The sequence below is a fragment of the Akebia trifoliata genome, chromosome 12 (assembly GCF_017979445.1).
Source record: "Akebia trifoliata isolate Shusen 1 chromosome 12, ASM1797944v1, whole genome shotgun sequence".
NCBI classification, from domain to species: Eukaryota; Viridiplantae; Streptophyta; class Magnoliopsida; order Ranunculales; family Lardizabalaceae; genus Akebia; species Akebia trifoliata.
This window is the reverse complement of record NC_141386.1, coordinates 8,826,344-8,852,878: the sequence shown is the minus strand read 5'-3', so window position 1 is coordinate 8,852,878 and position 26,535 is coordinate 8,826,344. Positions and strand designations below refer to the sequence as shown.

The 26,535-nt window shown below is 36.0% G+C and overlaps 3 protein-coding genes across 3 annotated transcripts; 2 read left to right on the top strand and 1 right to left on the bottom strand.

Annotated features, from left to right (window-relative positions):
* The first annotated feature begins 5,715 nt into the window (after positions 1 to 5,715).
* On the top strand, positions 5,716 to 6,087 carry LOC147388861 (uncharacterized). Its single transcript, XM_086419659.1, has one exon. The coding sequence runs from the start codon at positions 5,716 to 5,718 to the stop codon at positions 6,085 to 6,087; it is 372 nt and encodes a 123-aa protein (XP_086275785.1).
* A 697-nt stretch (positions 6,088 to 6,784) lies between these two features.
* Positions 6,785 to 9,764, top strand: LOC147388860 (uncharacterized). The gene is made up of 7 exons (XM_086419658.1): positions 6,785 to 6,992; positions 7,119 to 7,183; positions 7,302 to 7,528; positions 7,672 to 8,104; positions 8,739 to 8,993; positions 9,081 to 9,164; positions 9,279 to 9,764. Exons 1-7 carry the CDS (start codon positions 6,785 to 6,787, stop codon positions 9,762 to 9,764), a joined length of 1,758 nt encoding a protein of 585 aa, XP_086275784.1.
* Positions 9,765 to 15,295: 5,531 nt separating this feature from the next.
* LOC147388859 (DNAJ heat shock family protein) lies at positions 15,296 to 21,931 on the bottom strand. Its single transcript, XM_086417819.1, has 3 exons — positions 21,205 to 21,931; positions 20,641 to 21,071; positions 15,296 to 15,854 (listed from the first exon to the last, which is right to left on the bottom strand). Exons 1-3 carry the CDS (start codon positions 21,367 to 21,369, stop codon positions 15,416 to 15,418), a joined length of 1,035 nt encoding a protein of 344 aa, XP_086273945.1. The 5' UTR covers positions 21,370 to 21,931; the 3' UTR covers positions 15,296 to 15,415.
* Between the last annotated feature and the right edge of the window lie 4,604 nt (positions 21,932 to 26,535).

Here is a 26,535-nt window from a genome sequence, read left to right as displayed (position 1 = left end):
AAATTCCCATTAGCAGCTTGAGTCATGAATAAAAATTGTTGTTCTGCAAGATTTAAGTTAAAACAGATCTTTCAAAAAATTCAAACAAATATAAATTTACAAATTAAACACCTTAGAGTACACTGTTTCCATTAGACTATAAAAAGTAGGTTCTAAAGTATAAACTAATGAAGCTTTGCACACTTAATCTTCTTGTAATCGAAAGAATATACAATGAAAAACTGATATTCAAAACACTGAGATTTGGAAAGATCAACATACTCATAATACTCAATATATGGAAATATTGAGCCCTAGTATTGAGATATCCGAGCCTCTCAATTGAAGCACCTTTTCAAATCAGATTTATTAGTGAAAGCTTAGCCACGTATAAACAGATCTGAAACACCAAAGGATTTGCCCGAACGTTTTGAAAGAGTAAACCCTAAATCATGTATCAATCACAAATAAGAACCTAGAATCTCACAAAATGAACCACAAAACAGTCATGGCAGACACAACTTCACTTTCGAGGGATCTTGACTTGTGGCCTCAAAGCATGCCACAAACTTGACTTCCATAGTGGATGAAGTAATGATGCTCTACTTCAACTCTTCCCTTCCTCGATACAGTTTCACCACTAGGTCAACACAAAACCTGATGTAGATTTCATGCTATCCGCACATCCTATGAAGTCCAAGTCTGAATAACCAATCACTTCCAGATGATCTATCATTCTGTAAGTAAGCATATAATCCTTTGTTCCTTGAAAATACCTTATTACTTTCTTTGCAGTTTTCCAATATTCCATTCCTAGATTATATTAAAATCTTCCTAACATCCTAACGACAAAACTGATATCTGGTTTGGTATATGTTTGAGCATACATCAAACTCCCAACGACTGACGCATATAGAATATCTTTCATCTGTTCCTTTTCTTAGTGATTCCCCGAGCATTGTAGCAAATTGAGCTTATCTCCATTTTTTATGAGTGTATTTCCTGTTGAATAAAATTTCTCTAAAACTCGATTGATATAACCTTTCTAAGCCAATCCCAACATTCTTTGAAATCAATCCTTAAATATCTTTATGACAATCACATATGTTGCCTCACCCATATCAACTATCTTAAAGTTCTTAGTGAGATGTTCATTGGTCTCGTGTAATAAACCAAGATCGCTGCTAGTTAACAAAATATCATCGACATACATAACCAATGTTATAAATTTGTTCCCACTGATTTTCAAATATATGCACTGATTAACTTTCCTTGAATCCAAAGGAGGTAATGGTTTCATTGAAACTGTCTTGAAGCTTGTTTAAGTATATATATATATATATATATATATATATAGATTTCTTGAGCCTATAAGCTAAGTCTTATTTTCCCTTTTCTAAGAAACCTTCAGGTTGGTCTATGTAGATCTCTTAATCTAAATTCCCATTTAGAAAAATTATTTTCATATACATATGGTGTAACTCTAAATCATAATGATCCACCAATGCCATGATAATTCTAAATGAATCCTTCTTTGAAACTAAAGAGAATGTCTTAGTATAATCAATGCCTTTTTTTTAGTGAAACATTTGGCTACAAGCCTGGTCTTGAATCATTTGACACTACCATTATGTCGCGTTTGGTCTTAAAGACCTATTTATAGTAGATTTTCTTACATTTTGTAAACAATTCGATGAGATCCCAACCTTCATTCTGATTCATTGATTTCAACTCTTCTTTTATACCATCAATCCACTTCGTGGATTCATCACTTTTCATTGTTTGTGAAAACGTTATCGGGTCCTTGTTTTTTCTAATATCATAGTTAGATTTTTATACATACATCACGTAATCATCTGGAATTGCAGGTTTCCTTACTCAAAGAGATCTTCTCAAAACTACAATTTGTAATGATTTTACACCTTCATTGACGATGTCCTAATGGAGTAGTGGATCATTTTCATTCATCTATTGTCCTACATCCTTAGTCTGTGGAATGAATTGAGTAATAACAGTTTCTTGACGATTGAGAGGTGGTAGAACATCCAATCTCATCTCTTCAAGTGTTATATTATGTGATCTCATACTCCCACTAATTTCATCATTTTCTAATGATTTAGCATTTTCGATTTCTATTATTCTCGTACAATGGTTAGGATTGTAAAATTTTACCCTTTTGACTTTTCTGGATAACTGATAAAATACCAAGAAATAGTTCTTGGATTTAAAAAAAAAAAAAAAATCCTTGCTTCCACTGTATAACCCCAAACATGTAAATGTCTTAAACTAAGGCTCTGTTTTTTTTTTTTTTTTTGTGCACCGCAAATGGCCGTAAACAACAACTTTTTCAAATTTTTGTTTAATATGATTACTTGGTTGTAATGTAATATGTGGTCCCCATTGTAAAGTATCATGAAAGTAGTCAAAATCCCAGCTAAATCTAAGTGAATTTTTCTGGAACAAATAGCTCTAGAAAACTTTATGTTCGTTGAGTTTCCTTTATAAACATATGGCTGTGAGAGCAATCTAACGCGACTTGCAGCAGCGGCTATAGGTGAGCTTTGTGTGTGTATGTGTGCGCGCGCGCCCATCTCTCTCCCTCTATTGCCCTCACAGAGTAGATCTCTAACATCTCGCTCTAGTTTTTACAGTCTACATTGGATCAGGTTTTCTTCTCCGACTATTCGACAACAAAAATATGTCTTCTTCTTTGGCCTTTCTTCTTCGTCATTTTATTATTTTTTCTTCTCCTCTCCTTTTTGAAAACAATTTTATCTAGTAAGTTCTTATATCCTTTGTGCATATTTTTTTTAAATTTGTTTATTCTTTTCCAGATTGATCTTTGCAAATGGTGGACAAAGATTATATCATCCCTTTGATAGAAACTGTGGAGGGTAATTCTCGGAGTTATTGACTCATAGCTCTCATGAGCCGAGGGTACCAACTCACCAAGTTACATGAAGAGCTACTGAGGCTTACAAGTCGGTTGATACAATCTCAAACCATTTAATGTTGACACGACGAGGTGACAACACTATCACTGATGGGATAGAAGTAACAACCCATACCCTGACAGATCGGTTGTAACAACCTCATACCTGTTAGAGCAGTTGTAGTGACTCCTGTAATCATCAAATCAGGGAGTAGTTTAACCACTTTGAATATGATCACTAAGAATATCTTAGAGAATCCATTAATTAGGATTCCTATAAATACCAAGTTGTAATTCATATCAAAGGTTAGAAAATTTCTTCTCTGAGAACTCTTTATTAAATCGACACTAATTCTAACTTGATCGTCTGAGTAGTCCTGTTGCAGGCCCCCCAATTGAGTTAAGAACCTTCAAAAGAGATCTCGAGGTAGAGCAAAAATCTATATTTACAATTTGGTGCTGTCCATGGGAAACTTACAAGGAGAAAAATGATCAACATGGTGAGACCTAGAGGTGAAGTGCGAGGACAACCATCGAACCCTTATCAACGGGCCTACCCCCATCATCACAGGATCCCATGTTGGCGATGTATAACTTACTAATGAAAATGATGAAGGAAATGCGTAGGGGGTTGGAGAAGCAGAATGATGAGATCACGGCAATATGAAGAGAAAACGAGGAGCTTAGGCAAAGGCTAGGTGAGGGAACTAAGATCGGATGAGGCTTAGAAGGGGAGAAAAGTCAGGGCCACACTGTCCGAACGGTGAGAAGGATCAAAACAGATCGAACTGTGGACCTTGCAGCAATGAGAACGTAGTAGGAAAGTTTCGAAGCTAGGGACCTAATGAAAATGAAGGAAGTCGAGGAGATGCTAAAAAAAGGGATGAGGAACTCACTCAAGGAAAGGACCCCGGGCAGAAGGCTCGAAATGCAATTCGAAAGCTCAAGGGGACTCCATTTTCACCAGTAATAATGAACTCGGACCCCCCGAGAGCATTCCACCCACCAAAGTTTGAGACGCACTACGGGACGAGGGATCCTATGGATCACATCCTTCACTACAGGAGTCAGATGGTATTTGAAAGCGCCCTCGATCCGCGGGGTGCGCGGATCCGCTTTTGACCCTTGAGGTTTGGGAGTCGCCACCTAGTTATTACGGTCTAGGAACCAAATTGACCCTACAATGGATAAAAAAAACTAATCTACTATAGAAATCTGAACCCGGGGATCATGTTACGGGGTTGGAAGGTGTTAGACACCAACCCCGCCCGGCCAATGCCGGTCTCTACTTATCCTAAATAGATCTACATTGCTAATGATAAACCTAGATTAAAAAAAATAAAAAATAAAAATTACCTTTGATCTGCACAAGTGTTATTCCCTCAGATCTGGTTAGAATAGCTCCTTGTACCGTATTCCTTACTTCGTTCTATCTCCGGATCTGATTCCTGATCTCCGAGGTAAGGTATCTCCTTCTTGGATCTAAGTGCTTCAAATTTGTTGTGGATTTTTGGAATATTTTTGAGAGGTTTTTGGGTGTTTTTTAGGCTAAAATCGGAGTAGGGGTGTTAGGGAAGGAGTTGGGGCTCCAAAATTAGGGTTTTGGGGAGGCTATGGAGGCTTCTTTACCTACTTTTCCTAGGATTTTTTCTTTTATACGAAAATAGGGTGTGAGCACCTCTATTTATAGAATTTTTTTAAGGTTGATTTGGATAGAGTTAGTGTTTAATTAGAGATCTTTTAATTAGAGTTGTGTTTTAGTTAAAATTGTTTTAGGTAGAATTGTGTTTTAATTAGAATTGTTTTAGGTAGAATTGTTTTTAAGTTAGAACTCTATTAGATAGATTTATTATTTAATTAGAATTCTATTATGACTTTTGGTCTTATTTGATTGACTTTTAATGTTTTGACTTTAGTCTCACTTGATTGACTTTAATACCTTGACTTCAGTCTTGCTTAATTGACTTTAATTTTGACTTTAGTCTCACTTGATTGACTTTAATACCTTGACTTCAGTCTTGCTTGATTTACTTTTAATTTTTGGAGAACCCCCCTCTAAAATATCTTTAATTCTTTGGACCCCCAAATGGAGGGGTCCTTAAAGAAATATCCCACGAACCCTCAACAATTTTACCCGAAAGTCTGATTGATCGATTTTTTAGGTTCAAATTTTTAAATTAATTTCATTAATGTTTTACTTTAATTATTTAATGTTTTATTTATTAATTTCGAATTTTTTAATTATAAAAATTATGAAATTACCGTTTTACCCCCAGAGAGGACTTTTCACGTTTCAAGTCGATTTTTAATGTTCTACGATGTTTTAGAATCGGTTTTTCGTAAGGAATTCAATGAGAATGTTGGTTTGTGTCATTTATGAAAATTTTTATGTGAAATGATTGTGAACTTTATGAGGGGCATTTTCGTAATTTTGTCAAATTTTGTTAAAATTGGTGAAATGATTTATTTGGTTCCAATTTGTTATTTTATGTGTTCGAGAGAGTTTTCCTAAGCGTAACGTAGGCTCTAGGGTTGTTTTGAGGTTAGGGGTATTTTGGTAATTTGGTAATTTTTTAGTGATTTTTATCGTGAAGTTTCTTTTTGGTCTGTAAGATGATGATTTCTATGTTTCTGGGGTCGTATTTTTCTAGCGTAGCGTGGTTTCTAAGGTTTTGTCAATTCGAGATACCTCATCCGGATTTCTGAAACACATCTGGTAACAAAATAAAGCAACGGAATACACATCCATCATTGGGAATCATTGCAATCGGATTGACGAGTTGATTAATCAGGCGAGTGCAAAAATGGGGTGTCTACAGTATTGTATCAGAGCGGTGACTTTTTTACTTTGCAAACTTTTCCCATCTACTCTAAGGCATGGAGCTATTTCATGGTTCCAAGGGCTGCCAACTAGGTCACTAGGGAACTTTTTTGAGCTAGAGGAGATATTTGTTAGGCAATTCGTGCACCTACGGAAGAAAAGAGTCAGGGTTAACACCCTTTTCAACTTGCGACAGGAGGTCGATGAAAGCATACGGTTTTTCGTTACTCGATTCCGAACAAAGGCGATAGCTATTGAAGGTATAAACAAGGCGGCCGCATGTGTAGCTTACGTGGTAGCAGTTATCCCTGGGACATGGCTGCATGAGTCACTGATAAAATCTGACCCCACATAGCTCGAGGATATATATTCAAAGGTGGAGAAATACATTTTGGTGGAAGAATCGATAAAAAGTAGAAGTTGGGGAATGCAAACGGTCACTAAAAGTGAGGGGGGTCAAGTAGTTACCAAGTTAAGGGAAGGGGGTGGCAAGAAAAGACGACGAGACCCAAATGAGCAATCAAGGTGGAAAAGAGGGCAAATATACACACAACTCAATGAGAAGTTGTCTGTGATACTAAGGCACATATGAAGTGACCCCAGCTTTGTTCAGCCACCTCGAGATTATCGAGGAAAATCAGGGAAGCCGTACTGCGAATACCACGAAAAGGAGGACCACCCAATTAAGGATTGTTACAAATTACGACATCATCCAGGATATGATTGAGGATGGGAAGCTCAAGAGATACATGTCCTCCACGGGAAGAGGAAAATGAGAAACTCAGAAGGAAGAAAATCGAAGACCGCCACCTCAGCAAGTTAGGGAAGAAAGACAACATGAACTCGAGAGACGTAGAGTAGTGTATACAATCACGGGTGTACATAAGTCAGACAAACAATCTAAGAAGTTAGCCAGGGCAAGGGTAATGAAAATACGACATGAGGTCGGTGTAAACCATGTTACCTCGGGAGTAAGCTTGACTAAAGTGAAAAGCTCAATAGAGGGGGGAAAGGTGATAGTATTCACTAAAGATGACCTACAAGGTAGGGCCATGCCTCATCAGGACACGCTCGTCATAACGCTTCCAGTCAGAAATGTAGACCTAAGGAGGATCCTTGTAGATGTAGGAAATGCAGTAGACATCCTTTTCCTGGGGGCTACAAAGAAGATGGGAGTGTTAGAGAGCCTGCTACCGACCCAATCCACTATGTTCGGATTCAATGGGGCTCCCAGTAGCTCGGTAGGGGAAATTACTCCCTGTAACGGTAGAGACTAAGGTAGTTATGACAATGTTCGTAGTGATCGACCCAAACTCAGTATACAATGCCATCCTCGGTAGAAGATGGATACATGAGATGAAGGTTGTTCTCTCAACCTATCATCAGGTAATCCGATTCTCGAGCAGAGGAGGTGTGATGAAGATCAGGGAAGACCAAGAAATGGCGCTCAGGTATTTCAACTTAGCACTAAAACCAGGGAAGTGCCAAAAGACCGAGTTCTAGAAAAAGAGAAAGGGGTCACTAGTGGAAGGGAAACATTTATAGTAGTTATAAAATGAACCATAGCAGGAACATGCAACAACAGTTGAAGAGGTGGAACTAGTTGACCTCGGCACTGGTGGGGATCATCTTATTAGCATTGGGACAATGTTGCTACAGCAAGAGCAAAGTACCCTGGTGCAATTGCTAAGGGAAAACAAGGATGTGTTTGCATGGTCCTTTGATGATATGCCAGGAATAGATTCCTCGGTTACATGTCATAGATTAAATGTCAATACTGCATTCCGACCAGTTCGGTAGAAGCCGAGAAGACTGTCACCTCGGTTAAGGCAGAGGGTGAACGAGGAGATTAATAAGCTTTTAATGGCAAGATTCATCAAGGAAGTTGAGTACTTTGAGTGGATAGAAAATATAGTAATAGTGCATAAAAAAAAAACAGAAGGGTTAGAGTGTGCATCGACTTCACAAACCTTAACAAGGCGTGCCCGAAGGATAGTTTCCCACTACTGAGTATCGATAGGCTAGTTGATGCTACCGTAGAATACGAGAGGATGTCGTTTATGGATGGGTCCTCAGGTTATAACCAGATCCCTCTAATCGTGGAAGACCAGAAGAAAATGTCATTTATAACCGAGCAAGGTTTGTTTTGTTTTAAAGTCATGCCATTCGGTCTGAAAAACGTCGAGGCAACCTATCAAAGGCTTGTAACTAGAATGGTCGAATGTATGATTGGGAAGACGGTTGAGGTGTACATTGACGACTTACTAGTGAAGAGCAAGAGAGTGGATGATTACCTAAGGGACCTCGAGGAGACGTTCAGAAAGCTAAGAGAGTACCAGATGAAGTTAAACCGGAAGAAAAGTGTGTTCGAGGTATCTTCCAGGAAGTTTCTTGGGCATGTTGTAACCAAAAGGGGAATCAAAGCGAACCCTGACCAAATCTGATCCTTAATTGAAATGCTAAGTCTGAAGATTCAGAAGCAAGTGTAGACTCTAGCAGGAAGAATTGTAATGTTGAATAGATTCATCTCACGAGTTTCGGATAGGTGCCGACCATTATTCAGCCTGCTAAAGAAAGGTAAGGGATTTGCGTGGAATGCAGAATGTGAGGCAGCCTTCTGTAATTTAAAAAAGTATTTGGGGCAGTCACCCATACTTAGTACTCCGAAATAAGGGGAAGAGCTGGGGATCTACTTGGCAGTCACAACCGAGTTTGTAAGTTTGGTGCTATTCAAAGTGGACTTAGGACGAGAGTACCCAATCTATTATGTCAGCAAGACACTTGGTCTATCAGAGGTCAAATACACGAAGATAGAGAAGGTCGAACTGTCCCTTGTTTACTCAACACACAAGTTCCAAACTTACTTTCTATCACATCAAATTCGGGTAGTAATAGATTACCCACTAAAGGACATGATGTACATGTCGAAAAAGTTTAGGAGGATGGCAAGATGGACAGTGACCTGGGGAGTACGAGCTACAGTTCGAGGCATGAACAACTTTGAAGGGGCAAGTGCTGGTAGATTTCTTAGTAGACTTCCTGATTGAAGACCCGAACTGGGAAGAGTTGGAGGAAGAAGACAAAGCGATTGAAGAATCAGAAACATGGAGTAAACAAGCAAGGTGGAAGATGTTCATTGATGGCTCATCGAATTACTCTGGATCGGGCATTGGCATAATATTAGTAACACTGAGAATTGATAGGCTAGAGAAGGTGATAAACCTCGGATATGGAGCCTTGAATAATGAGGCAGAGTACCAAGTAATTATCAATGGGCTCAAGATGGCAAGAAACTTGAAAGTTGACCAACTTGCAATATCTACAGACTCGTAGTTGGTGGCAAATCAGTGCAATGGAAAGTATGAGGCAAAGGATAAACAAATGGCGAAGTACCTGTCAGCGGTGCAACGGGAGGTCGATAGATTCACGAAGGTAAGAATATGTAGAATCCCGAGAGATGAGAACATGCATGTGGACTCATTGGCATTCATTGCTTCCATACTCGAAGATTTGGAGAGTCGAGTTGTGCCTGTTGAGTACCAGTAGAGAGCGTGCATCGACTGCAAGGAGGAGGAATGCATGCAAGCAGATCGGACATTGGGGTGGATGTATAAGTATGTGGAATACCTCCAAGCTAAAGTACTCCTGCAAGATAAAAAAGAAGCCAAAAAGCTATTTTATCAGATCAGGAGGCATACGCTCGTCGAAGGAGAGCTTTACAAAATGTTATTTGGAGGACCCCTCCTTAAATGCCTGAATCCAGAAGAGGCTGAGCTTGTAATGGTCAAAGTACACAAAGGGACATGCGGAAATCATTTAGGAGGATGGTTGCTCATAAACAAAGTAGTATCTCAGGGCTATTTTTGGCCAAGGATGCATGAGGATTGCAAGAAGTATGCCACGGGGTGCAACAGGTGTCATAAGTATGCACACATGAATCTCCAATCTGCAAACGAGCTTCACCTGATGAAGTCCCCTTGGCCTTTCTCCATTTGGGGAATGGACATTGTAATATTCACCACCTATATCTGACCTAACTATTTTGATTTTCTTATTCAATTCCCTTTCAACCTCGATCATAAATTTCTCAAAGATGTCTCCTGACAGAGACTTTTCATGAATAAGATATACATATTCATATCAATGTGAATTATCTTGAGAAGCTCTTTACTTCTTGTGGACCCCTTATTTATGCGTTTGGTATGTTTTTCTTTTATACATTTCACACACTGAGAAATCTGTGAAATCCAAGTTATCCAAAATCTTGTTCTTTATCAATCTCTCTATCTTTTATGTGGAAATGTGTCCCAAACAAATATGCCACAAGATGAAGGAATTTTCATTCAATACGCCACGTTTCCAACCACCATTTGATTGCAGGGTAATTAAAGATTGAGCAAACTCATAAATCAAATTAATTGTATATAAACTATCATATAAAATTTCAGATCTAACATAAGCATATTTCAAATAAAACTGTAATTTCTCAAATTTGAAAAAATTGAATAACCAATACTATATAACCTAGATAAAGAAACTAAATTCTTAAAAATAAAAGGACGTAAAAAGTATTCTCTAGATCCATCTAATGATCAGTTTTCAAAACCAAGCAATAAGTCTCAATTGCTACTACTTATACACTGAGACGGTTCCTTATGAAAACAAATATTTCATTTTTTTTTATTTCCTACTTGAAAAGAATCCCTGCATCAAATTCGTAATATGAATTTTGGTTCTAGAATCAATTCACCAAGTATTAAAAGGAACTTCAATTAAATTTGATTCAACATACAAAAATATGTTTCTTACCTTTCTTTTTAAATCAAGATTTGCGTTTGACGTAGTCCTTCATGTGTCCAAGTTTACCACAAAAGTAGCACTTTATGTTGCTCATGTTCTTTCCCTCGATCTTATTTGCTTGCCCAAATCCTTTGCCTTTTTTAGGGGATTTTTTTCATTTTCTTGATTTTCCCCACTTCTTTCCAGCTTTTCTAGATACTATAAACATCAACTCATTCAAGTTCTACTTATCCTTATTTGTGTTTATAATGAATCTTCAATGGAGTAAATTGGGTATGGAGGAAGTTGAGAACAAAATGTATAAGAAAAAACTTATTCATATTCATTCCCAATGATTTAAGTTTAGCAACCTTGTTTGTCATGTTGAGGATGTGGCCTTGAACTCCTCGTGCCCTATTGTACTTTATAGAAGTCAATTCAACCATCAGTGTGCCTGCGAAAGACTTATCAACATATTTGAACTTTTCTTCCACAACCTTTAGGTACCTCAAAGCACTCTTAGTCGGAGGTAAAGATGTCTTAATGTTGTTAGCGACAATCATTCTCATGAATATCAAACTAAGTCTATTAGATATTTACCAAGTACGAAAGTAGTTTTTCTACTTCACAATGCTGTCATCAATGAGTTCTGTGGGCTTTTCAACAAGAAGTGCGAAATCAAGATCTTGTACACCTAGGATAAACTTAATGTGCTAATACCATTCAGGGAAGTTAGATCCGAAAAGGATTGGGATGCTAAAAGTTAGTGAATGCAAGGAACCAAGAACAAAAAATGAATATAGAATTCAATTAATGCTTTGAGTTAATTATGATGAACTATTTAATATTACCTAATTTTATCCTTTGGGTCAAAGGATAAGTTAGGCATATTTATTGTTCACTCATGTTATTGTTAATACCCCGTAAGGCTAATATAATTTACATAATTTATTAAATTAGTTTTATTACCTTTGGGCATCCAATCCTAATTTTGTTACATATATGTAAATTAATTACCTTACTGAATTTTTAATTATTTGTAGTGAATATACCTAAAAATTCAGGCAATTCTAAAGTATAATAATTAAAGTTAAAACTTATATTAAAAAACATTAGTGAGTATAGATTTATCAGTTGTTTGAGTGTAATATTTTGTATAGAGTACCAGTTACTATTTCTCTACGTAGCCAATCTTAGACTTCAATTAAACTTCTACAAATGTAATTTTGACTTTAAAACTCTTGAAGTTTGATTTTTTAGAGTGACAACTAACCTCCAATTAAAATAAGATTTGTTGGATTAACTTAAACTCTAACTCCAAACGAAGCATCTTGTCTAAGGTAGTGAGAAGTGTGGATATATATTCACTTGAATATCTCTAGGGAGCTTTATCTGTGATGTTCCAATTTACTTATATGTTTACTCTTGATGACTTTCACCCTATTCCATTTGCTTGGACTTCATTGACAACAAGTAACATTTGCATTGCTAGTTTACTTATCTGGTGACGTGAGCCCTAATATGGACACAATCCCTTGAAACATCTCTTGTTCTCACTCATTTCTTGAGCTACTTGACCATTTAAGTACCACTTCATTGATTTCTTCCAATCTCCCACGTGTTTCATCTACTTACATCATTTCTCTTTCTACTTAGACGACTAACTTCGTTTCTAAGTTTCTCAATGTTTTTTTTTTTTTTTTAATTTATTAGATAACAGATTTGATGCTTAATTCTGTGATCGGCGTAACCAAGATTGATAAGAGTTCTATGGCCTATCCTTATAGAAAACTAAATATTGCAAAAGAATTAACACTAAAATTAAAGAAGAGAAAGTTATGTGAAGCAATCTGAATCCAATGGATTGAGTTAAACCAAGATGTCAACTAATATTATGGAAGATGAGACAAGAAACGAGATTTCTTATAAACAATTTTTTTTTCTTTTATTCTATAGCAATAGGAATCCGATGGCTTTGAGTTGGTTTGGTTAGTTTGGAACAAGTTGTGATTTGGTTGTAGGCTAAGAAAATAGAGAACCGATCAATTCGATTCGATTCTTACTACATTTTAGGAGTTAAGACATAGATTAATGAGTGCGCTTTTGACGACCCCCACTTTAAAGACCCTAATAAACCCCACACACCCATTGGTCCACATGGCATACGAAATTTAACAATTTTTCTCTCACAGATTAGCTTCTTGTTTTTCCAAAATTAACCCTCAATCATTAATACTAATTTAAGAACAATTAATTAGATTCTCAAATACGCAGGATTCCAAACTAGGAGTGTCAATGGATACCCATTTAACCAAAACCGAACCTGTACCGAAACCAAAAACCCCTGTTCCAAATCCCTTTTTATAAGAATCAATTAGAGCCAGGTCTAAAATGGAACCAAACATATAGGAACTTGAACCGTTAGGTTCTATCCAATGGGCACTCACGAGTACCCATAATCAATTTATTTTGTCATTTCTTTCCATACTATAGATGATTTAAGGTATTTTTTTATTTTAAAATAAATGCATGTTATATAAAATTCTTTAATTTTTCATATAAATTGTCAATTAGAGCTTAAAATGAGTAACTCTTCTAAAAATTTATTACTTAATAATTTTGTTAATAATATGTTAATTTTTTTAAATGAAATTTTTTATAATGATTTGAAATACTCTTTTTCTCATTTCATCCTTGAGAATCGGAACCGATGGGTACCCGTGACTTTTTATGGTTCCTATCCCGATTCCATTTATTTAGGAAACGGACCGGAGCCGACCCATTGACACCCCTACTCCATACCAACATGTCAAATCCATTAATAATATTTACAAAAACAATACCCTTTCTTTATAAAACTATTAATACTAAAATAAATTGGGTTTCTTGGTTCTTCACGGCTAAATTTAAAACTAGTCTTGAATGCACCTTTTGTTTCAAGTTGACAACTTTTGAGTTGACTCGGAAAAATCAAATGAAAATATGTTAAATCTTTAAATAATAATAATAATAATAATAATAATAATAATAATAATACTTGAAAAAATATTTTTTAAAAAAATTAAATATTTAAATATATAAAATTTTTAATGTTTTACTCCAACGTTTTCAACAATTAATACTAAAAAAGAAAAAAGAAAAATCTTGGTTTTCTTAGTCCTTCGTCACTCACTTTAAAACTCAATTTGAATGTCCCTTAAGTCAAGTCAAGTCGAAATTTTTTGAGTTAACTCAGAATAATCAAATATAAATAGAATAAATCTTTAAATATATTTAAAATATATATAACATTTTATTCCAACACATTCAACCATTTAAATGTTTTTTTTTTTTTTTAAATAAAAAATAACTCGAAACTCCAATGAAAATCTGGGTTTTCTTGGTCCTTGGCAGTGATTTTCTTACTCGAAAAACCGTACTGGGTCTGGGTTGATGTGGCAAGTGCATGAATCATAGATCTTTTTCTTCGGGATACACAAGGAAAAAATCTATGGTTTTGTGCACCTGCCAGGTCAACCAAGTACAAATACTCGAGTCATTTTATCATTAGTGAAAAAATAACTATAAATTTTGCTGTGTCTCGGGCGAGTATGATTAAATTCCTTTGTTACTATATATTTGCAAGCCTATGATGCGTCAATGGAGAAGGATTCCAAATCCAAGAAGTCAAGTTTTCACCAGGAATGTTGCAATGGTTGTTATCCCCTGCTGCATTAAAAGATAGTTCGCTTCTCTCAGATAAAGTCTGGTCCAGGATACCACTGTGAGATCTTCAACTCGCACAATTGGGCATGGAACCAGTTGGAGGATGTGAAGTTGCCCTATCTTTGCTTTTCATGTCGATTGTGAGTGTTAGAGAGTGATGGAATTACAAGAAAAAGCACCAAACAAGGACAACAATTGGAAAATCCGTAAGACAATGTGATGGCTGAATCGGACTCGTCTATAGCACCAATGACTGGATGGAGCTATGGGACATGGAAGAAGTACCGCATAGGTTTAGAATCCATGGAACAAGATTTGGGAATTAATTATTTGTTCGAAATTTACAAATTATGACAAGGTGAGGAGGTATAATCATAATAAAGATACATACAAGGCTATGAAGACTCCAAATAGAAATACCATTTAAAAAGTTCATCCCTTCCAATCCGATTTTATTCCCACTAATTTATCGGATGTATGTGCTTTCTGTTTGGTATTGGTTTCCTCCTCTGATGAAACTAGTCTCACAAGATCACATTTTAATTTCATAAGTAGGCAACATAGATCCTTTTAGAAATCATTCTCTTAAGAGTGTTTAGTAACAGATATTACCACTAAGATTAAAGTGAAACTCTATATTTTTTTCATGAATAAAACTTGTCTACTTGAATCGTAGCGATTTAACAATCTCATCCTCATTCCAGTTAGTGAGGTCACGATTGGACCTCATACCGCACTTTTGGACGTGAAAGTGGATAGGAACCATAGATGCTTTTTCACTTGTATCTCAAGGAAAAGCATCTAAGGTTCCCATGGCCAGGGTGTGCCATGTGAGGTCACTTCAGCATTATTCTTCCCGTAAAATAATGAAATGGGTAGCTGCACTTTACACATTCTATTAATAAAATGGCAAACCCATTTCTACCCTTTTCTTCTTCAAAGAAATCCAAAACAAGTAAATCATATTACAAAGAAACAAATAATTAGAATCCATTTTACATCGGAAAAAAAAAAACATATATATATATATATATTAACCACTATTATATAAATAACAAAACAAATTAAACCACCAGTGATAGGTGCGAAGATCAAAAATAAAAATAAAAATTGTAATGGGTTCTAGCAGTTGATTCATAATATCTTATATGTAATATATAAAGCAAGAAAAGAAAAAAATATGACCACCATCATCAATATCAACCTCCCAATATGCGCTTTAGACCTGTGCGTTGCTCAGATGTCAATCTTGCTGGGAACTTCACTTCGAATTTTACCCTCAGGTTGCCTCTCTTCCCTGGTTCCCTCACAATTGGCATCCCCTCTTTCTCAATAACAATCTCATACCCAGGACTCACAACATCTGATACAGGAATTGTTAGGTTACGCTCATCAAGTGTTTTGAGGGTTATGGTAGTACCGGTCAGTGCCTCCGCAAGTGACACACTTTGGCTAATAATAAGGTCATTGCCATCCCTCTTGTAGAAATCGTGGGGTTTCTCATCAATCACAAAGACAAGATCAGCGGGAAGTTGATTTACTTGCTCATTTCCTTTATCTGGGAAAGTTATCTTCGTTCCTTTTTTCCAGCCAGGTTTTACATCAATCGTTAATACTTCTGATTCTTGCACTATTTGTCTGTAGAATTGTATTTCAGTATTTCTGTAGTGTCAGCTAAATTTTAAATAAGATGTAAAGGAATATGTAAGAACATACATTATCAGAGAGACAACAAACACATTAAAACTATAACCCTTTTACTGATGAAAAACTTCTAATTTGATATAAATATGATATAATTTATTTTATTGGTATTGCTACAAAAAGATTTAAAAACTAAAAAAGATAACAGTCCTTAAATGTGGCTCACAGGTGGCAACTTGACCCTGGAACAAAATTAATTCACTTCGATAAATTATAACAGCAAACAAACATGTCGCAAATCATCGTAAGTTTTGTCTATTAATTCTGGTTGGCTCCCTCAAGTACATTTGCCCACTCTTCATAGTTTCTTGCATAGGACTCCAGGTTTCCCAATCTGAAACCAACTCTCAAAAAATCCAAAATTTCCATATTTTCCTATTACAACAAATATCCCTATATCAGAGTTTCATTGGGACCCCAGGGCATCTGATGAATGGTACCCACCAAGACCTTAATTCAAGACATCTAACCCAACAGCCCCAAATAAAACTAAATGTGAGATGACAAGCACAATTAAAAGGCAATTGTTTGCTGAATTGAAAAAGAAACCTTCTTCCTCCCACAGAAAAGGATGAAACAATCGTCTTGTCTACTAAAATCTTGGCAATCCAACATAACGTTATCTCATATGTTTGCATGTTTGTTTTGGTAACTAGTGTGTTGTCGTTGTTCACAAGTTAGTGTGTGTTGTCAACATTCAATGGAGAAAACAAAGGAGTGAATGAATGATGCCACCCAAACCAAACAATCTGACGATGTGAATGTGAATAATTCAAGACATGTCCTTCCAATAACTAAAAAGCCAATAACTTAATCCAAAATAACATCTATTTAAAAAGAAAAGAGAAGAAAATAAAAAGACATTTCCCTGAAACCCCAAAATCGTTATTATCCTTTTGAACAAAATATAGAGGTCCTAAGAATGAGAAACGAAGTGACACAGAAGAGGACTATTCGTAAGGCAGTTACACAAAGGAGGGAAGATTACTCTTATTAGAAGTGTGTTGGCTAGTATCCCCATTTATACTTTCTCTCTGTTTTCCTTGCCGAAGAGTGTGGAAGTTCAATTAGAAAAAATTTGTCAGAAGTTTTTGTGGCATGAAAAAGATGGAGCTAGAAAACACCACTGGGTGAGTTGGAGGAAGTTATGCTTGTCCAAGAGGAATGGGGGGTTGGGTTTCCGGAATTTTGGCCCCATGAATTCGGCTTTGCTAGGGAAATGACTTTGGAGGTTTGGTGAGGAAAGGGAGAGTCTGTGGAGAAAAGTAATTGTGGATAAGTATGGGGTGAATGAGAATGGGTGGGAGAGTGGTCCGGCTAAAGGGGCTCTGGGATGTGGGGTGTGGAGAGGCATTTCCAAAAGAATGCCGATTTTTAAGAAAAGAGTGAAATGTAAGGTGGAGAGGGGGGATAAGGTAAGATTTTGGGAGGATTGGTGGTGTGGGGATGGAATCATTAAAGATCAATTCCCAGAACTATTTGCGTTGTCGATGAAGAATAATCAGTTTATCTTCAGTTTCAAAATCATTGACAACGGGATAATTAATTGGGACTTTGGCTTTAGAAGAACGTTTAATGATTGGGAGGTGGATAGTGTAGGGAGGTTAGTGTCCTTTGTAGAGAGCAGAAATTGGGAGTGCTTATTGGAAGATCAGAGAGTGTGGGGGGCTTCTATAGATGGCAAGTTTACAGTGAAGTCTTTTTACAAAAGTATAGCGCATAGTTTTGGGATGTCTTTTCCTCACACTTTTGTCTGGGGTGGTAAGATTCCTCCGAAGATATCGACGTTTCTTTGGCTGGCGATTCTAGGGAGACTTGCAACGATGGATCAGTTAATAAAAAGAGGATTTATTTCGCCAAATCAGTGTTGTATGTGTAAGTCTCAGGCGGAAACGGTGGACCACCTTCTCATGCATTGCCGGATGGCGCATCACATTTGGTCGCATTTCTTAACTTTGTTTGGTTTAATAGGATGTCTCCCCAGATCAGTCAAGTCAGTTTTGGAATCTTGGCTGATGTGGGGAGGGACTTTCTTATCCTCGAAGCGGATTCTTTGATTTTTGGCCCCATTTGCAATTTGTTGGGGCATTTGGAAAGGGCGTAATCGATGCATTTTCAGGGGAGAGAGGTTACTTTGGATGGTCTTATTCTCTCTATTCTGGAGCTCATGTTTTCTTGGAGCAACTGTATAAGGAGTTTAAAGGGGTATTCTTCGAAGACTTTGTGGTGAAGTGGGAGAGGGTGTGTTCTTTGTCCAGGGTGTAATTGTATCTCTTTTGTTTTTTCTTTTCTTTGTTTTGGGTTGGTCTCCTTGACCCCCCTTTCTTGGCTCTTCTAATAAAATTATCTTTACCGATCAAAAAAAAAAGTTACCAAACCCGAAACTAATACGGAAAAATACTAGAGACCAGAAAAGAAGATGAAAAATTAAAAGTTTTACCAAAGGATATAGAAATCTTTTTTCTTTTTTGGTTCGGTACAAACAAGATGAACAATCAAATACAAAAGAGCACAACAAACCCACTATAATTGGTTAAATAAAAACCTACTCCCAAGGCCAGCTTGATACAAGTTGAGGCTAAAGGCGAAAACTCTAAATGAGGCCTTTTCAATGTTTAATATATTAATATAAATAATATTACGTAATTATCTATATAAAGAAAACAATGAGAATTTTCTGCATTTCTTTTGCTAAAATTATCTTTTATTCTCTCATGATATTAAGAGATTCCACAAAAAGTTATTTATGACCTAATGTCTTACAAAGCTTAATAAAAACATGATTTATCAATATTATTACCATACACATGAATCTTGGGGGTGTCTATAAAGGAATCCTTTTAATTTTTTATTTTTTTTAACCTTGAAGTTTCCAAATGGGTGGGTATGAAGATCTAAATAGTTTTTTTTTTTTTTTAATTTTTTGGAAACTATCAATTTCTCAAGTAGTCGGGATCTAGGAGATCTTATTTAAGATTTATTTTTTTAGGAAATCTGAACGTAAGAATCTTTTTTTTTTTTTTTTCTAGTTGTTCCTTGAATGTGGAGCAAGGACTTATTAAATAAAAAACAGAGTACATCTAGCCTTGCTAACTTGAGGTCACCTTGTGGCATCCAAAAACAAGATCCAATCCTACACTGGGGACTTAAGCAAGTCTAGCCTTACTAAGTTGAGCTCACCTTGTAGCATCCAAAAACATGATCCAATGCCAAAAATAGAGGGCAAAACTTTAAGAACTTCCGAAAAAAAAAAAATTTAATGTTATTTTTCACAGTTGAGTATTAATTTAAAATTTGAGAGTTCATTAACTGTCCATTTTCAAAACCTTGGATTAAGCCCAAAAAGAAATTATCTTTTTGAATGTGTTTTTGAATCCGAGTTTTATCATGAAATCTAAAAAGATGTGGCTTTGGATTTGCCAATCTGGTAATCCATTTGAGCTCTACCACCCTTAGTAAGATTTGAAATCTTATTAAGTTAGTAGGGAAAGTGCTTTTCCTAAAAATAATAGTAGTGAATAGGGGGAGTTCCATGTTAAAGAATTGAATCAGATTCGAGATCCAGAATGGTGTCTAGTTCCTATAGAATGGTTAACTAGTCTACGTGGTATGTTATGGTAAGAGTTTAAAACACCTAGGACTCTTAAACAAGCCGATTTCTAGGTAACACAAAGTCTGGTGTATTTAAACTCCAATAAAAACATGCCAAATAGATAGATATGTCGTTATAGGGATAGGATACTGTTCTGGATAGCAACTCAAAATAATTTTTTTTAGAGGCCTTAAAGAAAAACAAATTGTGGGCCTTATTTCAATGTGGGGCCTTAGGCTATTGCCTAAATGGCCTTATGCTTCAGCCGGACCTGCCTACTACTATAAATCATTACAATGATGATCCCATCTAAAAAGGAAATCTTCATAGAAGACTCCTCTAAACTCCTTAAACACTTTGTACAACATAAAACAAAGGGAGTTAAAGCCTATAGAATCCTTATAATATTGAAGCAAGAATAATAAAACCTCCGGCAACCCTCGAAAAAAGAGGAGATGGTGTAGTAGGAAAACACACTGAAACATTAAGAGATAAGAAATGTAACCATATATAAAGAGCAAGGAAACAATGGAGCAGAATTAATCAATAGATTCTTTTTTGATCAATATTAATCAATAGATTCTCCTCCCACCTTACAGAATACAGAGATTTCAACATGAACAAGACACCCACATTCATCTAGGAGCTAGTATAACATTCAGGTGGAATCAAATAATTTTAACCTTTTGCAATCAAAGCTATCAAAAATCCAAAAACACCAATAGATCAAGCTCATATTAACCCATTATGACAAAGAGGAGAGGAATCCATAATAATCATTAATAGAGTCCAACTTTGAAGTGGTCACACTGCTTCAAAATTTTGGACGACCCTTCCTCGTAATACGACACGTGGCTTTTTGTATTAATTTTACACCCCTACTTTTTCATTAATATTTGGCATGCCTCCTTGGAGACACCACGTGTAATCCAAAGAAGAAGGTTCTACTGAAATTTTGAAGAAGGATGGGTGCTTCAAAGTTTTTTCGTCATTAAAAGAAAGGAATCCAAAATAGAACTTTCTAGAGAAATAAAATAATTTAATCCTTTCTGCATTCATAGCTATCACAAATTTGAAATTACTAAAGTACTACATAATGAAAGTAAGAAGAGAGGAAGAATCACATACCCGATAGCATTGATGACATTCCTCGAGATCTTCATCTTCCTGGTCGACCCAGTGTAAAGCTCCGCAAGGCTGCATCGCAATTTACTCTCCACAGGTGCAGCTTTCTTTGGCATGCCTCCCCCACCCATACCTTCGCTATATGATCGAAAGATATTGTCGCCGCCAACCCCACCAAACCCCCCAAACATCCCTCCATCAGATTGAAACCTCATCGACCTTCCAGGTCCTGCCGAACCAAACCCAAAAGGGCTACTTCCGAAGAATTCGGCAAAAATGTCCTCCGCATTACGAGGATTGAACCTAAAATCATTCGAACCACCATTGGAAAATGGGAATCCACCTCCACCACTTGAACCCGGTGGTGGCATTCCCTTCAGTCCTTCTTCTCCATATTGATCATAAACCGCCCTTTTTTGTGGATCGCTTAATACCTAAATATACCCATCTATGGTTATACATGAATTCATCTAATTTAATTTTAAAGAAATTGTGCGTTTGTGAAATAGGGAACCTGAGATAAAAGAATTAATGCATAATTCATTAAAATTAATGAATAAAACTTACTTCGTAGGCTTCAGATATCTGTTTGAATTTGGCCTCCGCTTCTTTCTTATTGTTTGGATTCTTATCTGGATGCCATTTCATGGCTAATCTTCTGTAAGACTTCTTGAGATCTTCATCTGATGCGTTCCTGTTCACCTTCAAGATGTTATAGTAATCCACTCCCATCTTTTGACCACCTAATTCTCCAATTAAAATAATTCCGCAGATCTCTGTGATGGATTCTTCAAAACAAGACAAATCCCTTCAATTTTTCTTATTGTAATCTCTTTCAATCAAAACAGACTCTTATAACCTCTAGAAAAAAAAAAATACAGATAAATTAACCGATTCTTAACCTAAAACCTCGAGTTTATTCAATTCAGCCCTTCAAATCTCGAATTTCTGATCTTCCTTCCATTAAGACCTCCGATCTCTGCGAATTTCTTCTCAAATTAACAATCAAATGGGGGATGAACTTCTCAGAATCTCAAATTTTTAACAGAAAACAAACTAATCAACGAATTCATGACGAAACGCCAAGATAAACACAATTTCTGATCTCTTCAATTCGAATTTGAGGCTGAAAATAATCGCAAAATCCTTATTTTTTCTTCCAAAAAGAAACTGTTTTTAAGAATTTTTTTTTTTTGGGAACAAAAGTCTCCTCTTTGCCCACAAAACCACAAAGGGCGTTTCAATGTAAGATCGAGATTTGAGGGGAAGTCAAACCACCAATGAACCGGTTTGTACATAGGGGTATAATGTTATTTAACGGGTATAATTTAACATGAAATTACCGTAATACCCTTAGCAGAGTTTGGATTGGATTCGCTTACAATGCGTTTCTAGAATCAAGAATCCGTTGTTGGCCATGGTTTTTAAATTCGGTATCGCGTCTCGTCTCGTTCAGCTCCGATACTGAGTCGTCTCAGATGAGTTTTTCAATACGTTTGAGATGTCTCGTGAGATAACTCAAAAAATATAACTTGAGACATAAAACTCAATCAAAAAAATGACTTTGTGAGTTGGTCTCGTTCAGTTCTGATACCAAGTTAACTCAGGTGATACGTCTCGGTCTCAGACAAGTTTAAAAACCATATTGTTGGCTGAGAAGACTTCTACAACCAAAATGGGAAATTAGTTATAATAATAATAATAATAAGTAATAAATCTCAATTCTTATTATGTAGGGATTATTTATTTTTATTAAATAAAATTTTCAAGAGATGCAAATGATTTGTTATTTATGGAAAGACATGTCGTTTGGGTTTTATGAATATGTCTTTTAGTTATTCATGAATAGATATACCCGTTGATTTTTCATGAAAGAACGCCTTTTGTTCAACTATCTCTATAGAGAGACATTTAATAGTCTCTTCAATTTTCAAAAATAGGATTGGCATTTAGGGCAAATCACTCTGGATTTTTTTAAGAAAATTCGTGTTTTTAGAATTTAGTAACTAGAGTTTTCCAATAAATTCTGAAGTATTTTAAGTTTCGCAAATTATCAAGTTGGAGAATACATATTGTTTCATAGGAGAATTATTAAGATTGTTGTTTGCAAATTCTCACAATGATTTTGTTGTATCTTGAAGGTTATTTTGTTAATAACCCATCAACAAACTTGACTACATGTGGGGACAAATAAAGTTTTAAAGAAAACGATTTTTTCGCGCCTCAAAGTCTCAAAATTCTAAATATTTTATTTTCCCAGACTCCATTTTCTGAACATATTGTGGGTGCAATAAAAAAAATTTCCTAACCTAAAAGGGACAAGTGAAACCTTGACATACTAATAAAATCTATGAAACCAGATTGGACTTGATCAAAATATCAGAAGGATTCTAATCGATTCAATTATTCCCGAGATTTTATGAATGAGAATTAGAATTTATATAAATGAAAAATGTTGAAGTGACCTCAAGATTGTACCTCATATTGCACATCTTGACGTGAAAGTATGTAAGAACCAGCGATGATTCATACACACTTTCACGACAAAATGTGTGATATGAGGTACAATCTTAAAGTCTCTCCAACACGACTCTTTATAAATTTAGACCGTCCAAATCCCAATAGAAAGACTACCTAATTTCAAGTTGACAGTTGTTCAATCTCCAATCGAACGATTACTTGATCCTGAATCCAAAGATTACTCAGACAAAGTTGAATGTACCTAAAATCGAGACGCCTCCCGAGTATGACATATTCAAGATACCATGATTTTAGATAAAATATGTTGTGATCAATGATACGACAATTGATCGACCAATAGTATGAGGCATGATTAGAGTTGATTGAAATGTTATGGTTTAACTGAATTGAACCCCACTAATTACTATTGAATCCGAACTAAGCCCGTTGAAGTTGTTTTTATGGAAATTGGGAATAATAAAATGGCCAACCAAAATATTATCATTCTTTAGAATTATCATCGATTTATAAATTAGTTAATGACTTCTAACTCATGTTTTGAAAAATGTTTTGCCAAAATGTTTGGTGCTGAACATTTCCCATATATATATATAGGGTCCCGTTCAGCACCAAACATTTTGGCCAACATTTTAGCCAACCATTTTTGTCCTACATGGATTAAAAGTTTTGGAATGGGCTGATTTTTGGTGAGGATGATCTCTACGGTGAGGAGATCATCATCACCAAAAATCAATCCATTCCAAAACTTCTAACCCCATCAAAAATGGTTTACAAAAAATGAACGGTCCACGATTTTTCAACTTGTAAACTGGGGCTAGAAGTTTTGGAATGAGCTGATTTTTGGTGATGATGATCTCCTCACCGTAGAGATCATCCTCACCAAAAATCAGCCCATTCCAACCGTAAAGATCATCATCACCAAAAATCAACCCATTCCAAAACCTCTAACCCTATATATATATAGGGTCCCGTTCAGCAACAAACATTTTGACAAACATTTTGGCAAAACATTTTCAAAACATGGGTAATAGGTTTCAGAATGGGCTGATTTTTGGTGAGGATGATCTCTATGGTGAGGAGATCATCCTCACCAAAAATCAGCCCATTCCAAAACTTCTAGCCCCATGTTTACAAGTTGAAAAATCGTGGACCGTCCATTTTTTGTAAATCATTTTTGATGGGGTTAGAAGTTTTAGAATGGGCTGATTTTTGATGATGATGATCTCTTCACTATAGAGATCATCCTCACCAAAAATCAGCCAATTCCAAAACTTCTAACCTATGTTTTGCCAAAATGTTTGTTGCTGAACATTTCCCTATATATATAGGGTGGGGTTCCTACGACCCCCATTACGACTTTCATTACGACACAGTGTTTGTCTTATATGGGCAAAAATGTTTGGAATAGACTGATTTTTTGTGAGAATGATCTCTGTGATGAGGGGATCATCCTTGCAAAAAATCATCCCATTCCAAAACTTCTAACCCCATCAAAATTGATTTACAAAAATTGGACGGTCTAAAATTTTTCAACTTGTAAACATGGGGATAGAAATTTCATAATGAGCTGATTTTTGGCAAGGATGATCTCCTCACCATAGAGATCATCCTCACAAAAAATCAGCCCATTCCAAACATTTTTGCCCATATAAGACGAAACACTGTGTCGCAATGTGAGTCGTAATGGGGGTCTACGGAACCCGACCCATATATATATATATATATATATATATATATATATATATATATATGGGTCCTGTTCAGCAACAAACATTTTGGCAAAACATTTTCAAAATATGGGTTAGAGGTTTTGGAATTGGCTGAATTTTTGTGAGGATGATCTCTACGGTGAGGAGATCATCCTCACAAAAAATCAGCCCATTCCAAAACTTCTAGCCCCAGTTTACATGTTGAAAAATTGTGGACTGTCCATTTTTTGTAAACCATTTTTGATGGGGTTAGAAGTTTTGGAATGGGCTGATTTTTGGTGATGATGATCTCCTCACCGTAGAAACTCACCAAAAATCACCCAATTCCAAAACCTCTAACCCATGTTTTGAAAAATCTTTTGCCAAACATGGGTTAGAGGTTTTGGAATGGGCTGATTTTTGGTGAGGATGATCTCTACGGTGAGGAGATCATTATCACCAAAAATCAGCCCATTCCAAAACTTTTAATCCAATAAAAAATGATTTACAAAAAATGGACGGTCCTCAATTTTTCAACTTGTAAACATGGGGCTAGAAGTTTTGGAATTGATTGATTTTTGGTGAGGATAATCTCCTCACCGTAGAGATCATCCTCACCAAAAATCAGCCAATTCCAAAACTTCTAACCTATGTAGGACAAAAATGGTTGGCTAAAATGTTGGCCAAAATATTTGGTGCTGAACGGGACTCATATATATATATATATATATATATATATGGGAAATGTTCAGCACCCTAAGTTTTACCACACACTTTAACAAACGTTTTTTGTCCTACATGGGTTAGAAGTTTTGGAATGAGCTGATTTTTTGTGAGGATGATCTCTATGATTAGAAGATCATCCTCACCAAAAATAAGCCCATTCCGAAATGTTTAGCCCCATGTTTACACGTTGAAAAATCGTGGACCGTCCATTTTTTGTAAATCAATTTTGATGGGGTTAGAAGTTTTGGAATGAGCTGATTTTTGGTGAGGATGATCTCCTCACCATAGAGATCATCCTCACCAAAAATCAGCCTATTCCAAAACTTCTAACCCATGTAGGACAAAACACGTTTGTTAAAGTGTGTGGTAAAGCTTAGGGTGTTGAACGGGACCCATATATATATATATATGGGAAATGTTCAGCACCCTAAGCTTTACCACACACTTTAACAAACGTTTTTTGTCCTACATGGGTTAGAAGTTTTGGAATGAGCTGATTTTTGGTGAGGATGATCTCTATGGTGAGGAGATCATCCTCACCAAAAATCAGCCAATTCCAAAACTTCTAACCTATGTAGGACAAAAATTTTTGGCTAAAATGTTGGCCAAAATATTTGGTGCTGAACGGGACTCATATATATATATATATATGGGAAATGTTCAGCACCCTAAGTTTTACCACACACTTTAACAAACGTTTTTTGTCCTACATGGGTTAGAAGTTTTGGAATGAGCTGATTTTTGGTGAGGATGATCTCTATGGTGAGGAGATCATCCTCACCAAAAATCAGCTCATTCCAAAACTTCTAACCCCATCAAAAATGGTTTACAAAAAATGGACGGTCCTCAATTTTTCAACGTGTAAACATGGGGCTAAACATTTTGGAATGGGCTGATTTTTGGGGAGGAAGATCTTCTAATCATAGAGATCATCCTCACCAAAAATCAGCCAATTCCAAAACTTCTAACCCATGTAAGACAAAAAACGTTTGTTAAAGTGTGT

Bases quoted from the DNA above. Each gene is read 5' to 3' on its own strand.
- LOC147388861 (XM_086419659.1), top strand. From the start codon at position 5,716: ATGGGGTGTCTACAGTATTGTATCAGAGCGGTGACTTTTTTACTTTGC.
- LOC147388860 (XM_086419658.1), top strand. From the start codon at position 6,785: ATGCCTCATCAGGACACGCTCGTCATAACGCTTCCAGTCAGAAATGTA. The intron at 7,184-7,301 runs GTATTTCAACTT...GAACCATAGCAG, and splicing joins GACCAAGAAATGGCGCTCAG to GAACATGCAACAACAGTTGA. The intron at 8,994-9,080 runs GTAATTATCAAT...GTGGCAAATCAG, and splicing joins ATAATGAGGCAGAGTACCAA to TGCAATGGAAAGTATGAGGC.
- LOC147388859 (XM_086417819.1), bottom strand. From the start codon at position 21,369: ATGGGAGTGGATTACTATAACATCTTGAAGGTGAACAGGAACGCATCA. The intron at 21,072-21,204 runs GTAAGTTTTATT...GGGTATATTTAG, and splicing joins AGATATCTGAAGCCTACGAA to GTATTAAGCGATCCACAAAA. The intron at 15,855-20,640 runs GTATGTGATTCT...ACAATTCTACAG, and splicing joins AATGTCATCAATGCTATCGG to ACAAATAGTGCAAGAATCAG.